The sequence below is a fragment of the Amia ocellicauda genome, chromosome 15 (genome assembly GCF_036373705.1).
Source record: "Amia ocellicauda isolate fAmiCal2 chromosome 15, fAmiCal2.hap1, whole genome shotgun sequence".
NCBI classification, from domain to species: domain Eukaryota; kingdom Metazoa; phylum Chordata; class Actinopteri; order Amiiformes; family Amiidae; genus Amia; species Amia ocellicauda.
The window spans coordinates 15,024,538-15,049,000 of NC_089864.1; the positions used below are offsets into that span (position 1 = coordinate 15,024,538).

General features: G+C 41.0%; 1 protein-coding gene across 2 annotated transcripts; it reads left to right on the forward strand.

Annotated features, from left to right (window-relative positions):
- The first annotated feature begins 797 nt into the window (after positions 1–797).
- myrfl (myelin regulatory factor like) lies at positions 798–23,762 on the forward strand. Of its 2 annotated transcripts, none has more exons than XM_066724183.1 (26): positions 798–1,015; positions 2,902–2,992; positions 7,514–7,604; positions 8,302–8,363; positions 9,477–9,747; positions 10,232–10,335; positions 10,835–10,997; positions 11,120–11,315; positions 11,734–11,810; positions 12,120–12,230; positions 12,434–12,524; positions 12,999–13,199; positions 13,842–13,950; positions 14,249–14,358; positions 15,047–15,210; positions 17,011–17,074; positions 17,175–17,263; positions 17,927–17,995; positions 20,091–20,143; positions 20,262–20,468; positions 20,783–20,830; positions 20,941–21,025; positions 21,273–21,347; positions 21,842–21,941; positions 22,423–22,497; positions 23,167–23,762. In XM_066724183.1, the coding sequence occupies exons 2-26, from the start codon at positions 2,947–2,949 to the stop codon at positions 23,251–23,253; spliced, it is 2,748 nt and encodes a 915-aa protein (XP_066580280.1). In that variant the 5' UTR covers positions 798–1,015; positions 2,902–2,946; the 3' UTR covers positions 23,254–23,762. The 2 variants fall into 2 exon arrangements, with proteins under 2 accessions (XP_066580280.1, XP_066580281.1); XM_066724184.1 differs by having other exon boundaries at positions 20,265–20,468.
- Positions 23,763–24,463: the final 701 nt, after the last annotated feature.

The window sequence follows — 24,463 nt, forward strand, 5'->3', positions numbered from 1 at the left end:
CTGATCTTGAACATTATCCGGTCAGTAATGGTTACTTTTTTAAAAGCCTAATTAAAAGCTACTCACTGAACCAGAAGCCTCTGCATTAGTAGTCTTGACATCAGGGATGTTTCAGGTTCCTGTGTTGTATTTTTTTTGTATTTCTAACAATGCATTAGGGGAACCGTGACCAAATCGAGGCAAGAAGGGAGGTCTCATTTAATGGGCAAACCACATTTGCGTCCCAGCATCCCATAGGGACTGATCTGCTCAGCTTCCGTTTATTGTGCTTCATTAGTAACTGTTTGCAGTGCTTTGTTTGATTAGAAGAAAACACGAGAAAGCCTTGTAGTCTTATACTGGAATGAATACCACATTTTCAAACCATGTACAAATACTAGCACTTCATTGAGATACTAATGGGATTGTGTTACTGTGAGACGACTTACTCTGCTTTACCCCACTGCGAATGTGGCAAATCTGTTTTTTTTCATCAATTAAAGGTATCGGACATGGATAAAACAACATAAAATGTATTGATTAGTTCATATTTAGACATATTCATTTATTGTAAGGAAAATTGTGTTCATTAATAAAAGGCTCATATACTGATGACACCACGATGAAAACGAGATAAGATGATCTTCCTTAGGTTGTCTTCTAGGATTTATTGTACTGTGCCCCCCCACCTCTCGGAGAGTGTACACCACATACAGAGCTTCCTTTATGGCCCAGAGCAGGACCTGCTGATCATAAACCCCCAGGTGTGCGGCTGCGCAAGGCGTGGAGTGCAGTCAATACCCCAGGCAGGAGGGAGCAAAGTTCAGTGGGGAAGCGCAGAGAACAGTCAGCTGCTGTGGAGTTTGAGAAGGTACTTCCTTCAACAATAGGACTAAAAGAAAAAAGAGCTGAATGGAAAACAGAAATATTAAACAGCCAAAGGAATATTATTACAACTTCTGCCAATGGATTGCACTTGATTTCCTCAACTGGGTGACAGATCTTTAACTGACCAAACTCCAACCTTTGTGAGAAGGTAAGCGACACACACAGTATCTCCCTGCGCAGTAACGCTGGTGCTGGTGCCAGATGGCAGGGAAGCCATTGTTTGCCTTTTGCCCACCATTCAGTGTTCATCCTTGTTATATTCACTGCTAGTTGTGGAATTATTTAAAATATTGTGTATTCATTTGTTTGAATTGGTAGTGATTTGCAAACCAGCCATAAACTGAAGGATGGTTTGTTTACCTCGATTAAAAGTGTTATTTGTAGTCAGGTTGGCAAATGCAAGTGAGATGATTCCTCTCGGTTCTCAGTTTTCAGAACCTGTGATGGACAGAGAGTTTAGATAGCTATCAGATGGAGAGCTCTTTCCCAGCACCTTGGGCTTGATCACGCACATTGATAAAACACCACGTGGGTGTTCATATCTCTACACCTCACCAAGTCCTTCTCCTGCAATGGAGACTGTGGTACACGGACCATCATCAGTGCCAGTGAGCGTGTGGGGGCCCACTAGCCTGGGTACCGATGTCTACAGTTAGAGATGGAGATTTCATGGCATTATAAGTGTTTAAGTGCAGTTAATCATTAACAAAGACACGATTTCCAGTTATATCCGTACTAAATGCATATGAGGCTTTATATTTTTACACTAAATTATATAAAATGCTTGAGACGTTTTCTTTGGCTGGTTCCTGGAGACTGGGTATGATCCACTGAGCTGGGGGAGTGTGCTAGTTATTGTGCCCACTGCAAAGGGCCTCACCTTGGCACTCCAGGGCCCTGTCTTTTCACTGAACATCCACATCCTCACTGTCTGTTTGCAAGATTATGGTCCTGGAATCGATAGAAAGTGAACTACTTTTTCAGAACAGAGAGATCCTTGTTTCTGCAAGGTGAATAACTTACTTACTATCTCAGATCTACGTTTTTCACGTCCGTTTCTTCCGGTTCAGCCCATGTGCGGCCTTGTCCCTTGGAGCTTGTAAGGCACCTATGCTGGCCGTGAATGAGACTGAAACTGTTCAAATGAGTTAATAAAACTAATGGCAGCGGGCAGAAAAATTGGTTATTGGCATCACCTTTCCCCTGGACATGCTGTGAGGTGGAGGCAGGCTGAACAAGGAAACGACTGGGTGTATTTCATGGGTCTCGCATGCAAACGGGCAGGGAGAGGAGAGGATTTCTTGATTGAGCAGAGTCTCATGTCAGAAAAACAATGTTAGTCAGAACACACAAAAAGCCGAGTCATGTGTGAGAGCAATGCAGTTGGCACACACTGCTCATTAGCACAGGGCTGTGACGGGTTTAATCAATGAATATGTCAGAGAGGCCGGCTGAGCGGTTTGTTTCAGCCAAATCTGAAATGTTTACTACCTGCTGGATCAATGATTATACTTGCTTCCTGCTTCGGGATGAATTCAGGTCTGCAGGCTTATGGAAGATCATTCAATGTTACATTTTCTGGAAAATCCAAATTGTACTTTTAAAAATGAGCTGTATTTTTGATGCACATCTTCACTAATGAAAAGAGGAACTTCATTCACTGTACACATGGTTAAATGGCAATTTGTTGGATTGAAATGCTCAATTCTCCTTCCTTCACATGCAGAGGATATGCAAAATTGTGTCGTTATTGAAAATGCATTGATTATGTCTGGTGGTACTGCAGTAACTTTTTATCACTTTTCTTTAAAACAAATATGATTCTTTAACAATTGAAAGTTCTTGTTGATTTCATCGAATGTTATGTCTCATCATTGGTGTTGTGTGTGAACTGGAATATCATGACGTTTCCCACGTTATTTGCTTGGCCTGTCCTTTACTGCTGTGTGTGACGTTAGATATTGCCTGTAACGGTGTGGAGGAGACAGGCTGCCTGTGTGGGGGGCAGTGACAGTAACAGGTGTGTGTGTTTAGGACCGCTGGTCACTGTAGGCCCTGTGTGGAGCTGCCAGAGGGCTGATGGATGTCCTGGGTGAGAATGAAGCTCTGCAGCAGTTTTTTGAAGGTAAGAATAAAATATAATCAGCTCCAGTCAAGGCATCAAGTGCATTCAGTCACCTCCTTTACTCCGTTTCAATGATGCAGATAAGAGCGGTTTTTGTTGTATTACATTGCATTACATTATATTTTATCAAGGCTGTTTTCGATTACATTTTATGGCATTTAGTATGATTCTTCCGTGTCACCAAAACCGGGTACAGCACTGTTAAAATGAGACCAATCTTTCTATCTTTCTTTATAGAGGATTTATTTTATTTTGATGTTCTTTCTTCATTAAAGCAAAACATTTGGTTCATATTGCTTGCCTTCCTCTGATATGTATCATAATCTGAGATATACTAGATATATTGTTCCAGTTATCCAAATTACAGTATTAAAATTAGAATGGTTAAAAATATATAATCTATAAAAGTATGCATCAATTGACTTCAGTCTGATTATGTGTGTGTAAAAGATGTGCCAGAGGAACAAACTCAGACACCATCCAGACAGCAGGACAATTGTTTTCGAGAAAAACATTTCCTCTCTGTGTAGTTTCACTGCCTAAGAAACATTTACTACAAAACATGAAATGGACGTTATGCCGTCTCTGAAACAAAATGTGCCATCAAATTCTGCTCCAGCAGTCTTGACACATGGTTTCCATGAAAACAAAACACAATGGGAATTATGGGAATGGGGCATCATGTCCTGCCGCAGGTACTTTGATCTGTGCTCCATGGAAACTGAAGGCTGTAAGTGAAACACTTGACCATAAAAGACATGTCTCTCAGTGCCTCTGCACTCTCTGCTTAATTGTTCAACGAACGCATGAAATACTGTGGGCTAAGCCTTTTACACATCCTCTATATCTCTGCTTAGATATATGGCTAGTCTGTTAAGTTGACAAAAGTGTTACAGCAAAAAATATGTGTAAAGAAGACTTTTAAAGGTGTTTGATCAATTGCCATTTCTCCCAATAAAGTTCGAATAAAATAAAAAACAAAAAACATGAACATGAACAAAAGTGCAAAAGCTTGTGTTTCTCTTTTCGCACGCTAATTGTCCGTTGGCCGACTTCTAGAGAGTAACAGTGTTCAGAATAATTCATTATCATTTTGGTTCCTGTTGCTATAACTGTTTAACTAATAAAAGTATATTACGCTTTCCAAATTGAACTTGTTTTCAAAGGCTCAAGTCCATCTCTGTCTGTTTTCTAGATGTTTCTTATCATGCTTTGTGCCTGTGTTGGGGGTATCATATCCTCCTACAGAGTGCCCTTTAATTCCTTCCTAATGGTCTTATTATTGCCCACATCCACACTTCTCTGCTGGTTTCTATTCTTCTAGCGCTTCAGACAGCCTAATTTGCAGCTAGCAGGTAGTTGTGTGGTTAGAACCCTGTGTAGGGAGGCAATTGTGTGGTTTGGTCATATTTACGTGAGCCCATATATTGTTAGTTTACCCTGCTGATGCGACCTCTGTTTTTTTGTGTGTAGTGTGTATTTATATTGAATGTGACAAGTACATTTTCTAGGTTGAGATCAGCTTAAAAAAAAAAAAGATTTCTTTAGACAGCACTGATGTTCAGTTTTATTTACCACATAAAAGCAGGAAGAGGGGAACAAAATAAAACCATGTATTCTCTAGGATGCAAGTGGTCGTAATAAATCAGTGTGACCAATCATGACCTGGCATTCACAAAGTGCTCTATGGAATAATGACTGTGACAAGCATGAAAGCAGCACTATCTTCCCATGGTATAGTCACCAATACACATATAATCACATATATATTGTTACACAATCAATGTCATGAAATGTGTTCATCTGTCACACTGAACAGGTTAAGTAAGTACATGACATGCAGTATTTTCGTTCAAATAAGTGGTTATATGCTGTACGCTTGCATATACCCTCCACTCCATCCCTGAATAAGAAAACATGGAATATGAGAATGGCTTTCAGGCCATGTGGGCTTACTCAATCTTTGAGAGTTAATTGATTCCAGAGGTCTTTAAACTCTGTGTAAAGGGTGCTTTGTCCTTTTTCTTGCACCTGGGATTGTACAAATCACTTCATGTGATTCATCATAATAACTAAAAAAATATATTTTTTCTGACCCAAATTTTTGTCAGTGTTTTGCCAACCACCTTAAATCAAGCCTTGTCTCTGTTCTTACTCTGATGCCTTCGGGTCATGTTTCTACACTGCCTGGATGACAGACTGCTCTCATTATAAAGCCAATTTAAGGCTAAGACCTCTATTAGCTGTAATAAAAACTTGTTAAAATTCACAGCACATTTAAAAAAAAAAACTGAAAGGAGAGAATCTTTAAAGCACAGCAAAGACATGTTAGAACCATTGGAAACCATGGTAAAACTATGGTACAACCACAGTACAACCATGTTAGAAGTGCACAAATACGATAGTAAATATTCCAGGGTCAGTGTACATTAGGGATGCCTTAGGGAGATTTAAATGGACTGCAACCCTGTACTGGATGAAGCAGATTTTGAAAAGGCAGGATGGGTGGATGGATGGACATTGAATGCTGTGAAAGTAGATCAATATTCCACAAACACTAACCAGAATTTGTGGCCCCAACTCTAAATCTTTCATGATACACTGTACACAAAAGCCTCGCTAAAGTGACTAATGAATGACACCAAAAACAAAAACAAATGGTTTGAAATCCACTGAAATAGTTTACATGCTGCAGTTTGATATGACCCTGTACACTGAACTGTCCTGTTGGGCGTTCGATGCTCTCTGATTGCCTGCACTCTGCACTGATATGTGAAGATATTCCTCACACTTTGGAGACAGTGTACAGATATCACAAGATTGTGCGCTCATAAATGGGTTATGAAGCAATTATTACAAGGACATCTATCTTAATTACAGTGCTGTGAAATTGTTACGGCACTCGAGAGACTCGCCCGTAAAGACAAAAAATAATGTTATTGGTGTGTCGGAATTTTCCACGCGTTCCGTGCGATACGATTAAAGTACACGAGTTCAGCATGTGCCCCATTGCATCATGGGATTACAGCTACAGCAGCAGTAACAACAGCTTATATATAGTTCCATTGTCCCTTTCTGATAACAAGGAGAACTAAATACAGTACAGGAAGACTCATTCATTGCTGTGTAATGGGTGGGTCAGGAAATTGTTATGCAGATTAAGGTAGGGGGAATTCAAGCCTAGATTTTATAGCAGGAAATTATTCCCCTGGTGATGAAAAGGCCTCTTCCTTCATTACAGGAAAAATAAGGTCCATTTATGCATTACCCTTCCCACATGCCCATCCAAAGAACAGAAAAAAAAATCTCTCTGTGAAATTACAAACCTCCATTCCAGCGTCTTCCATTTCACTGTTCTCAGTATATGCTGGCGAAACCTGGCAACCCAACTGCAGTGTTGTGAGAGGCCCCTCTTCCTCATTCCTGTGTCACTGTTGGTTTCAGCAGCTCGGCCACACATGGGGGTTATCACTTGCCCTTTCTTTAGCGCTCGTCTCTTCACAGATAAAAGTCTGCAATTCCGGTTTATTATATCACAGATACAATAACAGCTGATGACAACTTATGGCAGAAACATGGAGGAAATATGAAGGGGGACTTGTTTCAAATAGAAGCAGACACATATGCAGTGTACAAATGTACTTTCACTTTCTTTTTTTAAGCCGCTCCAGTATCACTTTGGCTGTGTGCTTGGGGTCATTGCCCTGCAGGGAGACTGCAGGACCTTACAGAGACAGGTGTATTTCATCTGAAATCATGTGAACCACTTTTATAGCACACAGATGGACCCCATTTAGCTTATTGTGTGAATTCTGAAGACAATTGGTTGCAATTTTCATTTTTTTTTGCTCTGGAAAAGAGTGTCTGCTAATAAATAAATAAATAAATAAATAAATAAAAATAATAATAATAATAATAATAAAAATTTGCAAAAAGCAAAGGGGGTGAATACTTCTCTAACGAAGACTTTTGAGATTGGAATTGATTTGTTTTTTTTCCATCCCCCTATTTTTTCCCACATTGACAGTATGGAGTAGGTGGTGAATACTCACACTAGTGATTAACATTTATTCAAACTGTTTATCTCCCCCCATAATACTCATCTTCTTCTCTCTCTGTCTCTCTGTCTCTCTGTTTCAGCCTCTCTCTCTCTCTCCTTCACTGTCTTTGTCTCTCACAGCTCTCTCTCTCTCTCTCTCTCTCTCTCTCTCTCTCTCTTCCTTCGAGTGTTTTATCTTCCCGCCTCATTTACCATATCTCTTCCTTATTAACCTCCTCTGCACTGCTGCAGCAGCGCTAGGATTGAAAAGATTACTTACCTAGGGGCATGCCTGGAGAAGGACTTCAAGGCCCAGTCCACATACACATTATTAAAACCATAGTGCTCCATGCTATGATTCATTAGGGACATATCACAAGTCCACAGTGTCTAATATACCAAGACTCCCATAGTTTATTCATAAAAACATAGAAATGTCAAACCAAATCGTCAGCAGAATCTGCTGTCTGTTGTCTGTCCAGGGCACGATGTCAGTGGGGTGCTGGAGAGTGCAGTGGTGGACACCAGCATGCTGGAGGAGTACCTCAGCAACGACCTGGAGCCCAGCATCATGTAAGGTCCTTCCTCTTAGACCCAGGTGTATGGATGTAATTTGCAGCCCTATACAGCACCCTGTTCACACAGCACACTGCCTTCCACAACACAGCACCAGCTACCCACTTCAAACCTCTCTGGGACTGTTTCAGCAGCCACAGCTCTTTCACCACAGCTCCTGCAGACTGAACAAACACTGCGTTATTGAGTTAGGGTTTGGAGTATGGAAAGTGAGGGGGTGGATCAAATATTTCTATATTCACTCCATTATTAGATTTAAAATCACACGAGTAGAGCACAGAGCCAGCTGCGTCCAAGGGTTGCACACAATCATATATTTGTATATAATCATACATGATCTGAATCCCAATAAATAAATGTTTGGTAAATATTACTGCATGCATGCTCACTTTCCCTTGGAGGTGCATGTTTTGGCCTTCTAGTTGTGGGTAATCCACATTATCATAGAATAGAATAATATACACAATGTTGTAGGAGGAGAATAATGTAAAATCTTGTATATATTATATTGAAATTATATTATATTGAATTATATTGAAGACACTGGTAATTGCTAACAATTAATCATGTCGAGCAAAGCATTATTAATGTGCCGTTACGGAAGTAATGGACTCTGAAGGCACACATTCCAGTTGGTACACTTCCTTTGTTTCAGTCTCCTGAGATGTAGTAACACTCTTGTCTGTTGCCTCAGCATGTTGCCGGAGTCACCCCCTGATTCAGGATCGGAGCCCTGCTCTCCTCCGCAGATACCAGGTCAGATGCCCAGCTGCCAACTTTGCACTGTACTTTGAAAATCAAGCCATTTAAACATTTAAAGCAGGGGTAGTCAATTATTTTGTGTCAGGGGCCAAACTTCTTGGTCAAGGTCCAGACATCAGAGGGGGAGGGGGGAATCACACCTTCGAATGACCCTTTCCAACACACATACACAATTCTGTGAATTAGTAATATACCCCGTTGCTTATATTCAGTACATTCATCTGACAAAGTACAAATATAAAATGTTTACATAAATGTAAATATTAGTATTAAAATGGTTTCAGACCACTTTTAATTTTAATTTGTTAAAGATTATTGTAGGCATATAGATTAACATAATAGAAACTTTCAAGCATTTCATGTCTTATTAGATTTAAGTCTTTTACCGTTTTACCATTGCACAAAATTAATGTTGAAAAATTAGGGGACAGATGATTGAGTAATTCAGGGTGGGGGTCTGGGCGTCCCCCAAAAGATTTTGACAAATGGTAACCTGAAATGCGCGATTCTGAGTCATTTCGAGGTCAAAAAACAGCTCAAAATCTCCATGATATCAGGCAGATTTGGACACAAACAAATCTTTGCTTCACAACCACATATCACCAGCGACAAATCACACATCAACCGAGATTATACAGCAAACTAGACGTGGTTCCTGGTGCTTGTCAATCACAGATCTATGTCGGTGTGTCTCTGTAATTGTAATGGGTGAGGATGCACAATTTTCTATTCATGACCTGCTAGAAATATGCATCTTCATTGGAAATGAGCTGTTTCCACCCCTGATGTAGGAGTTTCTAGGTGAATGCAAGCTATGGCACCATGAGCCCCCTGGTCGTGTGTGCATTTGTATATTTTGGAGGTGAGGTTGAAATATATCCACATGTCAAACAATCCGCAATTTAGCTGTTTATTTATAGAAATCGGGAAAACAAACCAAATACCTGTCATGATCATAAATTATTTAAAATTATTATCGTGGTCCAGTCAAGAGCGTCTGGCGGTCCGGATTTGGCCTGCGGTCTGCCTATTGACTACTGCTGATTTAAAGTATGTCTTTAAACTGCCTGCTAAACCAGCGGGGGGTATGTGTTAATTCCTCTCCAGGTATGCACTACGGGTCTTCCTGGTCCACTGGACGGCCGGATCAGGTGACGTTTCCCCACACAGTGGCCTCCAGCAGTGCATCCTGCCAATTTAAAGACAGAATCCCTGGTCAACCAGCCACCCTACCACAGCACCCCAACTTCATGAGCCTGGCAAGCAGCTACATTAAGCCAGATGCCCCCCCAGCTGCTCCCTGCCTCCTCAAACCTTCACCCAGTTGTCTGGGCACAGCTTACCCATACCTGCCTCCCAGACCAGCCCACCATCCTGGGTAGGTCAGACAGGTGACACAGACAGCTGCTTGATGATGGGTTGAACTTCTTCCAAGTGCCTAATCTGGACAATTATCTCAATGTCTTGTGTTGAAGGAACTGTGTATGTCTGAATGTCAATCACAATGAAACACATACATTTACAAATACATCATTCAATGGCACATTTAAGGTTTCGACAAAATGTACAGAAACATATTTTGTCATTGTTGTAAAAACAACCCACACTGTTCTCGAACTTATTCTAATATGTGATCTAGCTACATGGTGTCATCTTAAACTCCACTGAACATCTAATCCCAACATTTTTCCTGTTCAATTGTGTCAGACCAGTTCATCTTGTGTCATTTGTCTCCTCACCTTCACTGTCTGGTCTTTCATAATCATTGAGTATACTGATTACACACAGAGTAAGTGGTGGGTGATGTCAACACCAGCGTTCATGGAGGTTTCCCTGACTATCTCTGCATTTCTTCCACTCAGACCTGTGTTACCGGACACCAAAAAGAGGAAACACTCAGATTCCTTGGAAGGGGGTGTGGAGCCGTGCCTGTGGACCGATCCGGAGAACCTGAAGGGGCCCATCGGTAAGTGCACATGTATGATGGTATGCTGCATATGCAAGGGCAATAGAAAAGCGTTAAGAAAGCATTAATTATGTTTTTACCATGAGATATTGCTAAGAAAATAGATTTTGTAAAGAACAAGCACCATTTGTTGGGACAGGATGTCGGGAAACTGAAAAGTTCATTTTGTCCTGATATTGGGAATATATTCACTTCAATGCCAATTTATCTTGGGCATGTATTTAATCTGGTAGTAATTTCAACATTTCAACAGTTTACTGTAAAAAAAGTGTACTTTTCCAATATTTCCTGCTAGATTTCCATGTCACCGAGTCAGTATGACAAAGCAGGGGGCGAGAGAAGAAAAGCACCCTTGTTTTCGTAATGCTGAAGGAATTTACAGTTCAAGAATAAAGTACATATATCCAGGAATAAAGTACACTCGAGAGCAAAACGGTACACCTCCGAAAATCTATACACTGTAATGATCTGCCGAGTTAATGAATAACCTCTCTTTCAGCCTGCCCCCTCAGTTCAGTGAATGTGGAGTATGGTGGCGAAGTCCCCTATGATAGTGATGGGCAGACTGGCGGCTCAGGTACAGGAGGATACCAGTCATTGACCTGGGGTGGGTACCAGTCAAACCAGTGGGTGGCGCTCTACAACAGCAACTTTGAGAGCCTGTGAGTATCCATCTGCTGTGCCGCTTCATGTGTCTGATGGTTGAATAGGATTTTTCCCTTGCAGGCTGCATTGACATGACATACAAAGAGGGTGTCATACATCTTGTTCTTGTTCTCCTCAGTCCTGTTCCTGGCTACCACGTAGACACCGACAAAGGCTTTAACTACTCAACTACAGACGAGGCCTTTGTTTGCCAGAAAAAGAACCACTTCCAGGTCACAGTTCACATAGGAATGGCAGGGAACCCAAAATTCGTCAAGACACCTCTGGGACTCAAACCCATACAGAACTTTTACCTGAAGGTTTTCGGTGTCAAGGTTAGTTGTCAGCACCCTTTTATTGTACCTGAAGTGACCCTGTACATCAGTAAACCTTTTACTGAAAGATATCAGCAGCTGAGATGGTTATCTTTCTCAAGCCTGTACAATCTTCTATCTCCTGGATCAACACACAAGCTCAAATTGCTAGGTGTTTTGCTTATACTGCTTGAATGCACCTAATTCAACAAATGATAGATTGGGAATAAAATGATAAGGTTGGCTCTGTATAACCTATATAGACAGTATATGTACCTATATTTGAGGTATTCCATATATTTTAAATATGCAAAAAGTTGTCAGTTGTGGCATACTGGTAATATAAGCATCATACCTTTCTACCATATACTGACAATGTGTTTGTTCCCTTGAGATGGACTCTATTATAGACCCAACTCTCACTTTACTTTCTGTACAGGTGGAGGCTCTCAATCACATCATCACCATCGAACAGTCCCAGTCAGATCGAAGTAAAAAGCCATTTCTCCCAGTCAAGTACGAGTTTCATATTTCCTATCTGTGTGTGAATCGCAACTTGATAGATAATTGACTGAAGTGCTGAGTAGTATTGCACAACTCCCCCTAAATTACAGCTGCTTGATCAGGCAAAATATGAATGGCAAATGGAAAAACAAAACCTTCAGCTTACCATTGTTGTACACAAGTTTATTTGAAACTGTAAAAGTAATGATGCATATGTCAGAGGGACCCTGGTATAGCAACCAACCCTGGCCTTACTCAGTCCCTGCATCGCAAGAGAGGAGAGCGAGGGAGCGGGCCTGTGACTGCTGTGCTCTTCCTCAGGGTCAACCTGCCAGGGGACAAGATCACCAAGGTGACCGTGGGTCGGCTGCACTTCAGCGAGACCACGGCCAACAACATGAGGAAGAAGGGGAAACCCAACCCTGACCAGAGGTGAGCCAGACCTGGCAGAGACCCTGATAGTATAACGCTGACTTTGTAAGAAAAACAGTTGAATTGGAGTTGGAGAGAAAAAACAATATTGTAACAATACTGCCATTGTCTTTTGAGTGACTTGGAAAGAAAAACGAAAGCAATACAAGAAGAACTTAAACTGTGTAGTACTTTTGCTAAAGTGGCCCCTGCGTTTTGGTCAGGTACTTCATGCTGGTCGTGGGGCTGTATGCCACTGTACAAGAGGAGAGTCACCTGTTGGTGGCCCATGTCTCGGAGAGAATCATCGTCAGGGTGAGTACGGCTGCTTTAAATAGTTAAAACAGCGGACATATTACCAGTACAGTATTTTCACAACATTTTGGTTAAATCTAGTTCAAAATGTACACCACGTGGAGGAGACACAAACACATCTGTATCTTGTAGCACCTCTGTATCATGCAGTCTGTCATAGATGCTCTTGCAAGTGACTGATATCTCTTCAGACAATTTCCCACTGGTTTGACCGACTATTTCTTATACAACCGCAACTACTACCAACTAAAGTGAAGGATGTGTTTTGTTCTGGCCACATTGATGATCCCAGTTCTCTGCAGTGCGTAAGATCACCCCAGAGGTTACATAAATACAGCTGGCAGTCAGATTAAGCTGTTAAACTCATTTGTCCCCTGTGCCATCCTTGTGCTTCTTAGAAAGGAGACACCGCCAATCATTTCCAGGAAACAAAGCACAAAACATTCATGTTTCCATGTTCTCCTTCCGTTGCAGGCATCGAACCCCGGTCAGTTTGAGAATGACAGCGAGGCTCTGTGGCAGCGGGGACAGGCCCCCGACTCAGTGGTTTGTCACGGCAGAGTGGGAATCAACACAGACTCTCCGGACGAGGCCTTGGTTGTCTGTGGCAATGCCAAGGTCATGGGCACGGTCATGCACCCCTCTGACAGGCGAGCCAAGCACAACATCCAGGAGGTAGGCAGGAAGAATACGGGGCTCTGAGACCAGCATCCCCTGTTACAGCACCTGGGCGGAAAACCCCTGACAGATCTTAGACTGAGGCTCTTCCTTCCTCCTTTTGACGTTGTGGCATTAGACTCAAAAATTAACACAATGACTACGAAACAAGATTAAGGAGAAAATACACAGGATTTCTAACAATGTTTTTTTGCATAAAAGAAGGAAGAAATAATTTCAGTTGGACTAGAAAAATAGGACTGATTGAATAGTGTAATGAAAGTAAAACCTTATCAATTCATTTTGACATTTTGAAGTTTTCCAAAAGCCATCATGGGCTGAGACCGCGTCTCATTTGAATCTTTCACTCAGTCCCACTCACTTCAGATTTAAGAATAACTTGTCCTTCTCTAAACCTTCCCTTTGGCATCTGTGAGTGAGCACACTGAACAGAAATCAATAATTCAGATGACCAGGGATGGTACAGCTTTGCCCTGACCTCTTGAGTATGCTATGGTTTGAAATTAGATACTTGATCACATTGCAGTGCCAAAGCATTAGATTCTATTACTCTCTTCACCAGGACCCTGTTCTTCTGTTTGTATCTTCTATGTAAGCAAAAAATGTGTGAGGTAATGTTGGTGATTTGTAAATTCACAGGTGGATTCAATCGAGCAGCTCAAAAGAATAGCGCAGATGAGAATCGTGGAATATGATTATAAGCCTGAATTTGCATCCCAAATGGGGATCAATCTGACTCATGAAACAGGTACGCATTTTCCCCCTCTTCATTCCCATGCTACAGTCCTGTCCTATCAGAAGTGCTCTTAATTTTGTTACATCAAATATGCAAATATATAACATTCTTAATGTATCATGGAGGTGAAAATCAAGACTGAACAGATTGTGATATTTGTTCTTGAGCCATGTTCTCTGTATTACCAACCTCCTCTGTGCCACCTTCCATGTGCTGAACCTCCCGTTGTCACCCGCTGTGTCTTGGCCTGTTTCTGTCCTCCCTGGCCGCAGCTGAGCCTGATGCGACTGTTGTTTTCCGATTGTTCCAGGTATCATCGCCCAGGAGGTGAAGGAGCTCCTGCCCTCGGCGGTGGTGGAGGTGGGCGATGTGACCTGCCTCGGCGGAGAGACGATTCCCAACTTCCTCATGGTTGATAAAGTAAGCAAGCGTGTGGCTCCCTGAATAAATGGCTTTAACGACTTAGATTCCAGACTCCATTATGTCATTGATATTTAATGATCTGATTGTTTTAGACTTGTTTTTTGATTTATGCATAACAGCAACGCAGCTACAGTTTCTACTTTAGGAAAAAAGTGTTCTAATCAGAACATTTACATAACAGAAGTATGTATATATTCATAAATATATATGGAGAAGAAATGTATATTTATATTATGTAATTTACCTAAGATCCAGCCCCCTGTTTAGCCAGCTCCCACATGGTTGAGGTGCTGTATTGCCCTCTCTCACCCACAGGGCTCGAGTGTCTGTAATATCTCTGCCCTGAATTCGAGGCTTATTAAACAGATGACCGTCAGGATATCCATCCGATCTAGCCTGACAATAACTATAAATGAATTGCATGTCTTGTCAATGGAAGATAAAAAGAGATCTGCCGCTATTAGCCGCTCTACAAGAGAGAGGCTAAAAAGTTCAGAAAGCATGAATGTATAAAACATCACCTTGCACACACTCGCCAGTGTAGAAATGATAAACCACAAAAAGGATACGGAGGCGGCACAGAGGAGGTTGATGATATTCTCCACACTCCCGACCGTGTGCGTGATTGTACTTGTGCGGGTGGGTTACCGTGGCAATGTGGCTTTTTGTGGTTTTCCGCTCCAAGGAGCAGATCTTCATGGAGAACGTGGGCGCGGTGAAGCAGCTGTGCAAGCTGACGGACAACCTGGAGACGCGCATCCAGGAGCTGGAGGTGTGGAACACGCGGCTGGCCAAGCTGAAGCGCATGGGCAGCCTGGCATCCAGCGTCAGTGAGAAGAGTGCGCACAGGTACCCTCGCCCCTCGGACACGTGAGGCCCGCCCTTTCCTGTTAATCCACTCCTGTCCTATCTGTTAACCTCTGGGTTTGATCCTCAACACATTAGAGGACTTCCACCCAGCCCACTGTGGTGCCTATGACTCTCCAGAGGTGAACATTTGCTCTGAGAGGAGAAGTGAAGTAGTCCCTGGGTCGTTAGCTTGCGGTTACATAATTCCTCCCCCATTATCTGTAGAAGAACAGATTAGTGCCTCTTGCTTTGTGCTACTTGACCTGTGACTATTCTGTTTGACTATAGAAAGCGACCCAGCTCTTTGTCTGAGAAATTACTTCCCATGCCAAAAGCCATTCTTTTCAACTATAGTCATATAAAAAACCCCATAATTGACTTTCCTGTTTGAGTGCAACCACTTCAGTTTAAGAGCAAAAAGGTTTTTCTTTTTAATACAAACAAGAATCACCCCAGTCAACCCTTCTTCTGTTACCAACAACAACCAAAATGGGTTGACATCTGTTTTGAATAGACCAAAGATATTCCCATACATTAGAGTAGAGTAGATCCACATTCAATTGATTTTACTTGTTCAGTTGTATCGCCTATGTCTTTCTATAACAGGTAGCCGAGTTAAAAAAAAAAGTCTGGCAAGCCCTACTTTAACAGCTGCTCTGCACCGTGTCTTGGCTTTAAAATGTGTTCTTCCTTTGAATAGTAATGAAGGGGGTCAGAGCTCAAGATAAAGTAGAACTGAATCACATCTCTACACATGAGAACTTTCTGCAAATTCTTATTGTCATTTCTTTGTATTATGTGCTTTTAAATGTGTATTTCTACTCAATTTTAAGCCTTTTTAGAACATGGAGCATACATAGTGTAGTCCTAATCACGCCCTGAATGTTATGTAATCTGGCAGTTGTATATGCATGCAAGTTTTATTGTTGTTTTTGTTGATTTTAATTGTTCGTAAGATTTCATCAGAGCCAATTTTGTGTGAGAAAGACTTCTTTGGCACAATTGTTACATTTGATCATTTGATCATGATTCCTGTATGATTGTTCATTACACACAGCTCACTCAAAGCCATACATTTCCATGTATTTCTTTATCAAGACAACTACTTTGTGAATCTCATATGTATAATGTATAACATAGTTTATCAATCCCGATCTTCTGGTAACCATCTGTTCAACAGCTTTAATAAGCAAGAGACTGATATTGAAAACCTGGGAAACGTCTCACACTCCAGATCTGTGACAGTATTGTGTAATGGACAAAGTTTTATTACTCGGCCATTTCAGCTATCATGAAACGTTTATCACAAGTTCAAGGTTAGCTATACGAGATGCAGTACAGTTTATATAAGAAGTAGATCACAAATATGTTATTGTGTGGCAATCTTGATAAATCATCTTTCAAATTTTGCAAATCCAGCTGCTTTCTGTTAATTCTGAAAGTGTTTATTTAGATGTAAATTGATGAAAGGATCAGATTGTTTATTATGTGTGGTTCTTCTGACGTCCATGCAAGTGTGATGAAGCCAGATTCCCAGAGCGCTCTGAAAGATTACAGGCCATCACTGAGCCTGGAGGGTGACCCTAGTTTCCACATTAAAAGGGCCTGCTAACAGTGTAATGGTATAATAGCAACTGGTGTATGTGTTGCTCTTCTTTTTTTAATTTGATGTGCACTTGAAATCCCCCATTGAGATTACTATTTTGATGAATAGTAAACACATGTATTGTGACAGTGGCACCAGGTGACAGATATTACATGGCACTATTCTAATCAATATTTTTTTTTCTCCTTTGCCAGGAAAGTAAGCAGGAACTGCAGCATCCCACCTCCACACAAGCCTTCCCTGTCCAAATCCGTTAAAGTGAGACAAATACCTCTTTCAAAAATATTGCTGTTGCCTTTTTGACTTTTCTTACAGGACCGTCCTCTCATTCTGCTTCCTCTATGCTTCTTTCCCTCAGAAATGTCTGTTAGAGAAATATGAGCACTGCTCGGGCAACAAATTTTTCAAGGCTACTATCGTCGCCCTGGTATCAACTATGGCATTTTGGTAAGACATTTTTTATTTACTTAATTATTTTAAAAAGTCACAGGCCTGTTGACAAACACAAATGATATACCATCTTTAGATACAATAAAACAAAATCTAACCCTTTTCACAGGAGACTACAAACAGAACCATGTATAAACATTGGGAAATCCAGTTTGAAACTATTAATAGTATTTTTCTTGGTAAAGTCTTCATTTTTATTTATATTATTATAAATTATTTTGGAGCAGTATTTTACTTTGGAATATATTTACAGAAAACAAGAAGAACCAATACATATACATAGGTGCAATTAAATAAAAAGTAACACTAGTACAGTATGCCGTATCTGTTTTATTCTGTTGTTTACAGTTTAACTATTGATTTAAAGAGCACAAGGTTCAACTGTCAGATTTATGGCTTTCTTATGACACTGGCATCAAATAAATAGGAATAAGGCCAAACTACAAGTTTAGTTTCTGTTTATACTACTGAGCTCCTGATCTTTGAAATGCTTGAGTTTTCATCATAATTATCCAAACAAAGTCTCTCCTGTTCAGCAAAAGGTGCTGGCAATGGTTTGAAAGAAAACCTCTTGTAACCACTCCCACATTTGTCAGAAATAATGTATCCACTGAACTGTAGTATTACACATTTTTAACTGAGTTTGGCCTCTTCCAACAGTGTCATTTCCATCTCCGCTATCTACATGCTGACCTTGAGTGATAATGATGACAATTTCATTGGGACCAGGTATGAAATTGGAAAATATTCTATCTTGAGTTTGTCACCCTTACATACAATCTCTGATGTAGGACTTGTATTGTTTACTGTATATTTCCTACACACTCGTGTAAATTGGAATTTGCAAATTGCATTATGCTTTGAACTGTACTGTATTATTGCACTTTGTATTGCTCTTATATTTTGTAAGTTGTGGATAAGGGCGTCTGCTAAGAAATAAATAATATTTATAAGACTTTGAATTGCATGCTTTATATACACTCACCTAAAGGATTATTAGGAACACCTGTTCAATTTCTCATTAATGCAATTATCTAACCAACCAATCACATGGCAGTTGCTTCAATGCATTTAGGGGTGTGGTCTCCTGAACTCCAAACTGAATGTCTGAATGGGAAAGAAAGGTGATTTAAGCAATTTTGAGCGTGGCATGGTTGTTGGTGCCAGACGGGCCGGTCTGAGTATTTCACAATCTGCTCAGTTACTGGGATTTTCACGCACAACCATTTCTAGGGTTTACAAAGAATGATGTGAAAAGGGAAAAACATCCAGTATGCGGCAGTGCTGTGGGCGAAAATGCCTTGTTGATGCTAGAGGTCAGAGGAGAATGGGCCGACTGATTCAAGCTGATAGAAGAGCAACTTTGACTGAAATAACCGCTCGTTACAACCGAGGTATGCAGCAAAGCATTTGTGAAGCCACAACACGTACAACCTTGAGGCGGATGGGCTACAACAGCAGAAGACCCCACCGGGTACCACTCATCTCCACTACAAATAGGAAAAAGAGGCTACAATTTGCACAAGCTCACCAAAATTGGACAGTTGAAGACTGGAAAAATGTTGCCTGGTCTGATGAGTCTCGATTTCTGTTGAGACATTCAGATGGTAGAGTCAGAATTTGGCGTAAACAGAATGAGAACATGGATCCATCATGCCTTGTTACCACTGTGCAGGCTGGTGGTGGTGGTGTAATGGTGTGGGGGATGTTTTCTTGGCACACTTTAGGCCCCTTAGTGCCAATTGGGCATCGTTGAAATGCCACGGCCTACCTGAGCATTGTTTCTGACCATGTCCATCCCTTTATGACCACCATGTACCCATCCTCTGATGGCTACTTCCAGCAGGATAATGCACCTTGTCACAAAGGTCGAATCATTTCAAATTGGTTTCTTGAACATGACAATGAGTTCACTGTACTAAACTGGCCCCCACAGTCACCAGATCTCAACCCAATAGAGCATCTTTGGGATGTGGTGGAACGGGAGCTTCGTGCCCTGGATGTGCATCCCACAAATCTCCATCAACTGCAAGATGCTATCCTATCAATATGGGCCAACATTTCTAAAGAATGCTTTCAGCACCTTGTTGAATCAATGCCACGTAGAATTAAGGCAGTTCTGAGGGCGAAAGGGTGTCAAACACAGTATTAGTATGGTGTTCCTAATAATCCTTTAGGTGAGTGTACATAGGTATGGATTGAGCAAATATGTACATTTTGGGTTTTGCTAGGTCTGGGGTTAATTAGTTTCAGGGTTTATTATTTTATTAGCCATAACAACAGACAGAATCCCAAACCCAGCCAACCACATCATTTTAAAATATGCTCAATCTGCCAATGCTGTTTGAAGTTAACCTGTATGAATGCAACCCCAACAGTAATGAAAGTCTGTATTTCTGGGTCATCAAACCATAGCCCTAACATCAGCTACAGTTTGCATTCGAATTAGGTTTAAGGCTCAGTCTCAGGTAAGGCTGTGTGTTGTGCTAAGGTAAGGGTTAGATTAGGTCATTAACACAGGAGGTTTTAATTCAGTGGAAGTCAAACATTTATTCAGCTACCCCTGCCTTAAATCAATCAAGAACCTTTAGTTTTCTGAACCAGTGTTCAGCAAACTCTGAAAATACAATATTTATACATTATTAAGTACTTTACAGCTTCATGTGTACTCGACAAATGAACCACTGGACCATGCTGTTTCAGGTGAAGGGTGTGAAAACCTGTGACCACAGCTGTCTATGCATATAATATAGACGTGTGAGGCTCCGGTAGTTCTCCTCTCTGTGAATGCGTGCTAATGAAGGGGTGCTTTGTGTTCTTGCAGTAACGATTCCACCCTGGTCACTGTTGGCAGCACAACTCTCTCCAGTGCTACAGGTAGGCCGAGCCCCTCAGACTCAACCACACAACCAGCAAGGTCTTCGAGACACTTTATTTGTTGTCAGATATGGCGGATGTGTATTTGAGTGAAAGATGGGTGAAAATGTTTTCTCAGTAGGGAACTTGAGCACCACTACACCCACAGACAGCCCCAGCTCCAGCTCCAGCCCCAGCCCCAGCCCCTGGCCTCCAGATGTGGATTACTGCAGCCTGCAGGACTGTGAAATGGTGTTCTGCTGCCCCCCACAGCCCAGTAACCACACTACGGCCAGTGCTAACACCCTGCAGCCCTCATCCATAGCTACACACACACCCCTCACAGGTGAGCTGCCCCCTGGCGCCACCCCTCTCTTTCTCACTGGCCTTTCAGTGGCCTATCATACTTTTGCTCACAGAAAATATGGATATCTTTTTTTCCCCTCAATTAAAATATCTAACCCTGCCCTAAACCATTTCTCACGCTGTTCTAAGTTCTTTGATTGGCAGGTACAGCTGATAAGCTTATGCAAAGTCTTACACATTTGTTTTTAAAGACTCTTTGGCCTCTTCCAACAGTGTCATTTCCATCTCTGCTATCTACATGCTGACCTTGAATGATAATGATGACAATTTCTTATGCACTTATTTTATTTTCAGTTTCTTCAGGGAAAGGAAACACAGCCTTAAGACAAGAAGGTAAAGACTGTAAGTATAAGTGCATTTGCCATCTACCACAAGTACAAACATACACTATGGATAGAATTGAAGAATGAATATAGGAAACAGTAACCCCAAAGCTTCTGTTTCATTCACAGGGATAAACACAACCATCATGTCAATCTCCATTACGGAGAATCAACAGATCATTGACCAGCGCTATTGTAAGCCTGAGAATTGTGGGTAAGTCTTTCTTGATGTTGCAGGTTTACTGAAGAGTGCTTCTGATTATAGATATATAGGTAGTTTTGATTAACATTCATTAGCTGAAGTTTGAGTAGTATAACACTGGATGGGAAAGGTTAAAACCTTGACACACTCAAATATAAATCATTCTTCGTCCACACGTCCTGTACACTGATCTGGTTACCTGCTATAGGTTTCTTTTTCTTTAAATATTTAATTCTTGCTTTGTTTTTATCTTTACTAGGGCTGGAAGCTACAGCTACGTCATACCCATCAGCAAGTACATGCCTGTCAAAAGCAAAGTCACACTGCAGTTGAAGTAAGGAGATGAGAATGTTTTACAGGGTGCTTTTGTTTTATGCATCAATACTGTATAATGACTTGGCATCCACTGGCAACCATGTCAATGTTTTGGGAAGGGGCAGAGCTCCTCAGTGTTTCAGGATATGATGTTTAAGACTGTAGAAAAGACGACATCTACAAGAGCATGGGATTAGTCTTCCCCGCAGCAGCTCGGGCTATAATTGCATTCAGAAGTAGTGTGAGTCTGTGGAACATCACACCCTGAAACACTGAAGGGCTCTCCTTAGGGGTTTTTACAGCAACTAGGATTGTGATGAAGGTTACATTGATACGTTTTTAAAAGTTACTAAAGTGATAGAATGGAACAGAAAAATCATAAGTTCTTCAAATTATTATAGTAAGTTACTGCAGGTATGTTGCTGTAAACGAATCTTGTGCAGTCCCCTTGTTTTAACATGCTCCAAAAGTCAATCTTGTCTGCTGCTGTCCCTCCTCTGTCCTGTCCTGCAGCACCGCTGAAGCCCTTGTCATTTTCCTGTGCCACTTTTCTTCGAAGGAAGTGTGCACTGGGGACAAGATGGATGAGATGCCATCCTCATGGTACACACAGGTAACTGGCATCTACTACGTATCTCAGAATACGCACAAAACAAAGATCCAGTTTACCTCCACGATTGTGTTTCTGATCAATCCTAACTCTTTATTTATGTAAATGTGCTGGTGTTGTTCTCTGAGCCTGGATTGAATCCAGGCAGCTGCAAACTGTGTTGCTGTCCAGCTGTCAAGTGTAACGTTGAACAGTATGACTTCAGTATGAGCAGATCTCTCAGAGAAGCTGGTATGAGAAAGTGTAGAGCTCCCAAACACCACGGCATCCTGTACAGATGATCGCTGCAACATTACAGCCCAGTCTTACCTTCAGTGTAATCTGCAGAGGACACAGACAAGGCTTTGCTACTCAGACACAATCCATTAGAGGGCAGAATACACTAACTAATCAATTACTGGTGTCTCTTTTATAATTATATATAAATCTTCATTGGTTGCAAGGCAGGTGATTGTGTCTTTTGTTTTTCCTTGAATTCCTACAGGGAATCGAGCATAAGTGGCGCCTGCCAGTGGCAGGACTGTATTCCAGCTCATACCATTTCCGCGCTGTATTTCCGGTAAGAGTTTACTATATAAATGAATATCATCATCATCATCATCATCATTTATCCCATATCGATCCGCTGCTGGATGAAGGCCTTGCAAGATGTTTCCTCTTGCTTTGATCTACAGCTTCTCTTTTCCATGTCAAGCCTGCAAAGTTTATTATTTCATCTTCCCATCTTTTATCATCCATGTGTTCTTAAAGAGTTTCATGCTGGTTTGCTCTTGGTGGTTGTATTTCCCTGGAAACTTTATAACACTTGACACACAGAAATGTTTAGTCTTTACATTGTCTACTTTTCCAGTTTCAGCAGAATGCTTGTCATTTTCAAGGAGCGAAAGATCTTCAACACTTATAAAAAAAACTCTGCAGTACCAAAACTCAACACCATATTCACAAAAAATAAATGAATCAGAAAAAAAAAAAACTACTTTCATCATTGCCCTGTAGTGAAATTAATTCCCATATATTCATAGAACTACAGATCTATGTCAGGCTTATGCTTTACTTTAAAAGCCAATTGGTTAAGTGATCTATACACTTTCTAATTCACTTGCTGAGAATTCAAATTCGATAATTAATTAATGTTGTCTGAACTGTAGTGTGGATAAGAATTTGTGAGACAGAGAAGTTTCCTCGTCCTTGTGTCTGAAGTGTTTCACAAGTGTTTCTTATCCCACAGGGACATGCAAATTGCTCCACAGACCCGAACTACATGGGAGACCTGTTCACAGATTATTACTTCCACTTCTTTCGGAGATGCAGCTGACTCACCTGCATTAAAACCTGACTGGAGAGTCTTTACTCGTGTTTTGCAGATGGAACAGTGTCCGTCCAATGACACAGTGTGTCAATATACTTGTATAAAATATAGGAAGCAATAAAAGTGTGCATTGTATGTTTTCTATTAGGAAAGCTGTGATGAAAATACCAATTTCATGTGCTTTGTAAAATGTTTAAGAATTATTTAAAAGAGTCAAAAGCAAACAGCAATAGAGATGATGATGATGATAATAATAATAATAATAATAATAATAATAATAATAATAATAATAATAATAATACATTTGACTATTAATAAATTAAGTCAAACTAATTCTGTAGACATTTTTCTTTTGTTTTTCGTTTCTTGTGTATTTTTAATGTGAAGTTATGCACATCATCTGCTGATTGTACTTACTATCTGATTTGCACTTACAGCTTTGGCACACAAGAGGGCAGTGCATGGTTCACATGCAATGCCATGGGCATGTCAATAAAATACTTTTTTTTTTTAAATATGTGCTGCCTTGTGCAAGATTAATGTGTTAGAGGTTACAGTTAAACCTTGTGATGACGAAACCAGAGGTTTTCAAACAATGAAAAGGACAAATTTGTACAAATCTGGCTTAATTTGAAATGGTCTGTATAGGGTCAGATCCGTTTGTTATGTTTCACCGTGTCAAACACACCGTCACTGTGGAAATCCACTGAAGTGAGTCCTGGGGGACAGGAAACTGTGTTCCTGAACAGTTTGACATGTTGAGCTGAAGGGAGAGATGAGGGGGAAGACTGTGTTTCATGAAGGTGCTTTCTTTTTAATGCACAGCCTTGGCCTTGATTGCGGTATCTTAATCTCAGGCAGACAGCATTTTTCTCATGGCCATGGCACTGGAACAGTAAGTGCCCTCTCTGTGGTGAGATATGGTATCAGCATCATGGCTTCCAGGTGTGCTGTGTGGAAATGCTGGTAGGGATATCTTATGAAGTGGTAAAACAAAAGACTATTCTAGCCTAGTCTAGCGGATAACCCATTCAGTGGTGTGAAAAGGATGCTGTTATGGTTTTGAAGTGTTTGGTGGATCCTACATGGATTCTGGCCCTTCCCTTTATAAATATGCAGGGGTAACTTGAAAGAGAGAAGAACCATTAAAAAATCCTGTAACAATGATCTATATATCCTGCCCCAGTCTGCTCTGTCCCCGAGCTTCAGTCATAAT

What these genes read in the sequence shown, in the direction of transcription:
- myrfl (XM_066724183.1), top strand. Translation starts at nt 2,947, where the DNA reads ATGGATGTCCTGGGTGAGAATGAAGCTCTGCAGCAGTTTTTTGAAG. An exon ending in TCTGCAGCAGTTTTTTGAAG is followed by an intron (nt 2,993 to 7,513) that starts GTAAGAATAAAA and finishes TTGTCTGTCCAG; the next exon opens with GGCACGATGTCAGTGGGGTG. An exon ending in GACAATTTCATTGGGACCAG is followed by an intron (nt 17,996 to 20,090) that starts GTATGAAATTGG and finishes GTGTTCTTGCAG; the next exon opens with TAACGATTCCACCCTGGTCA.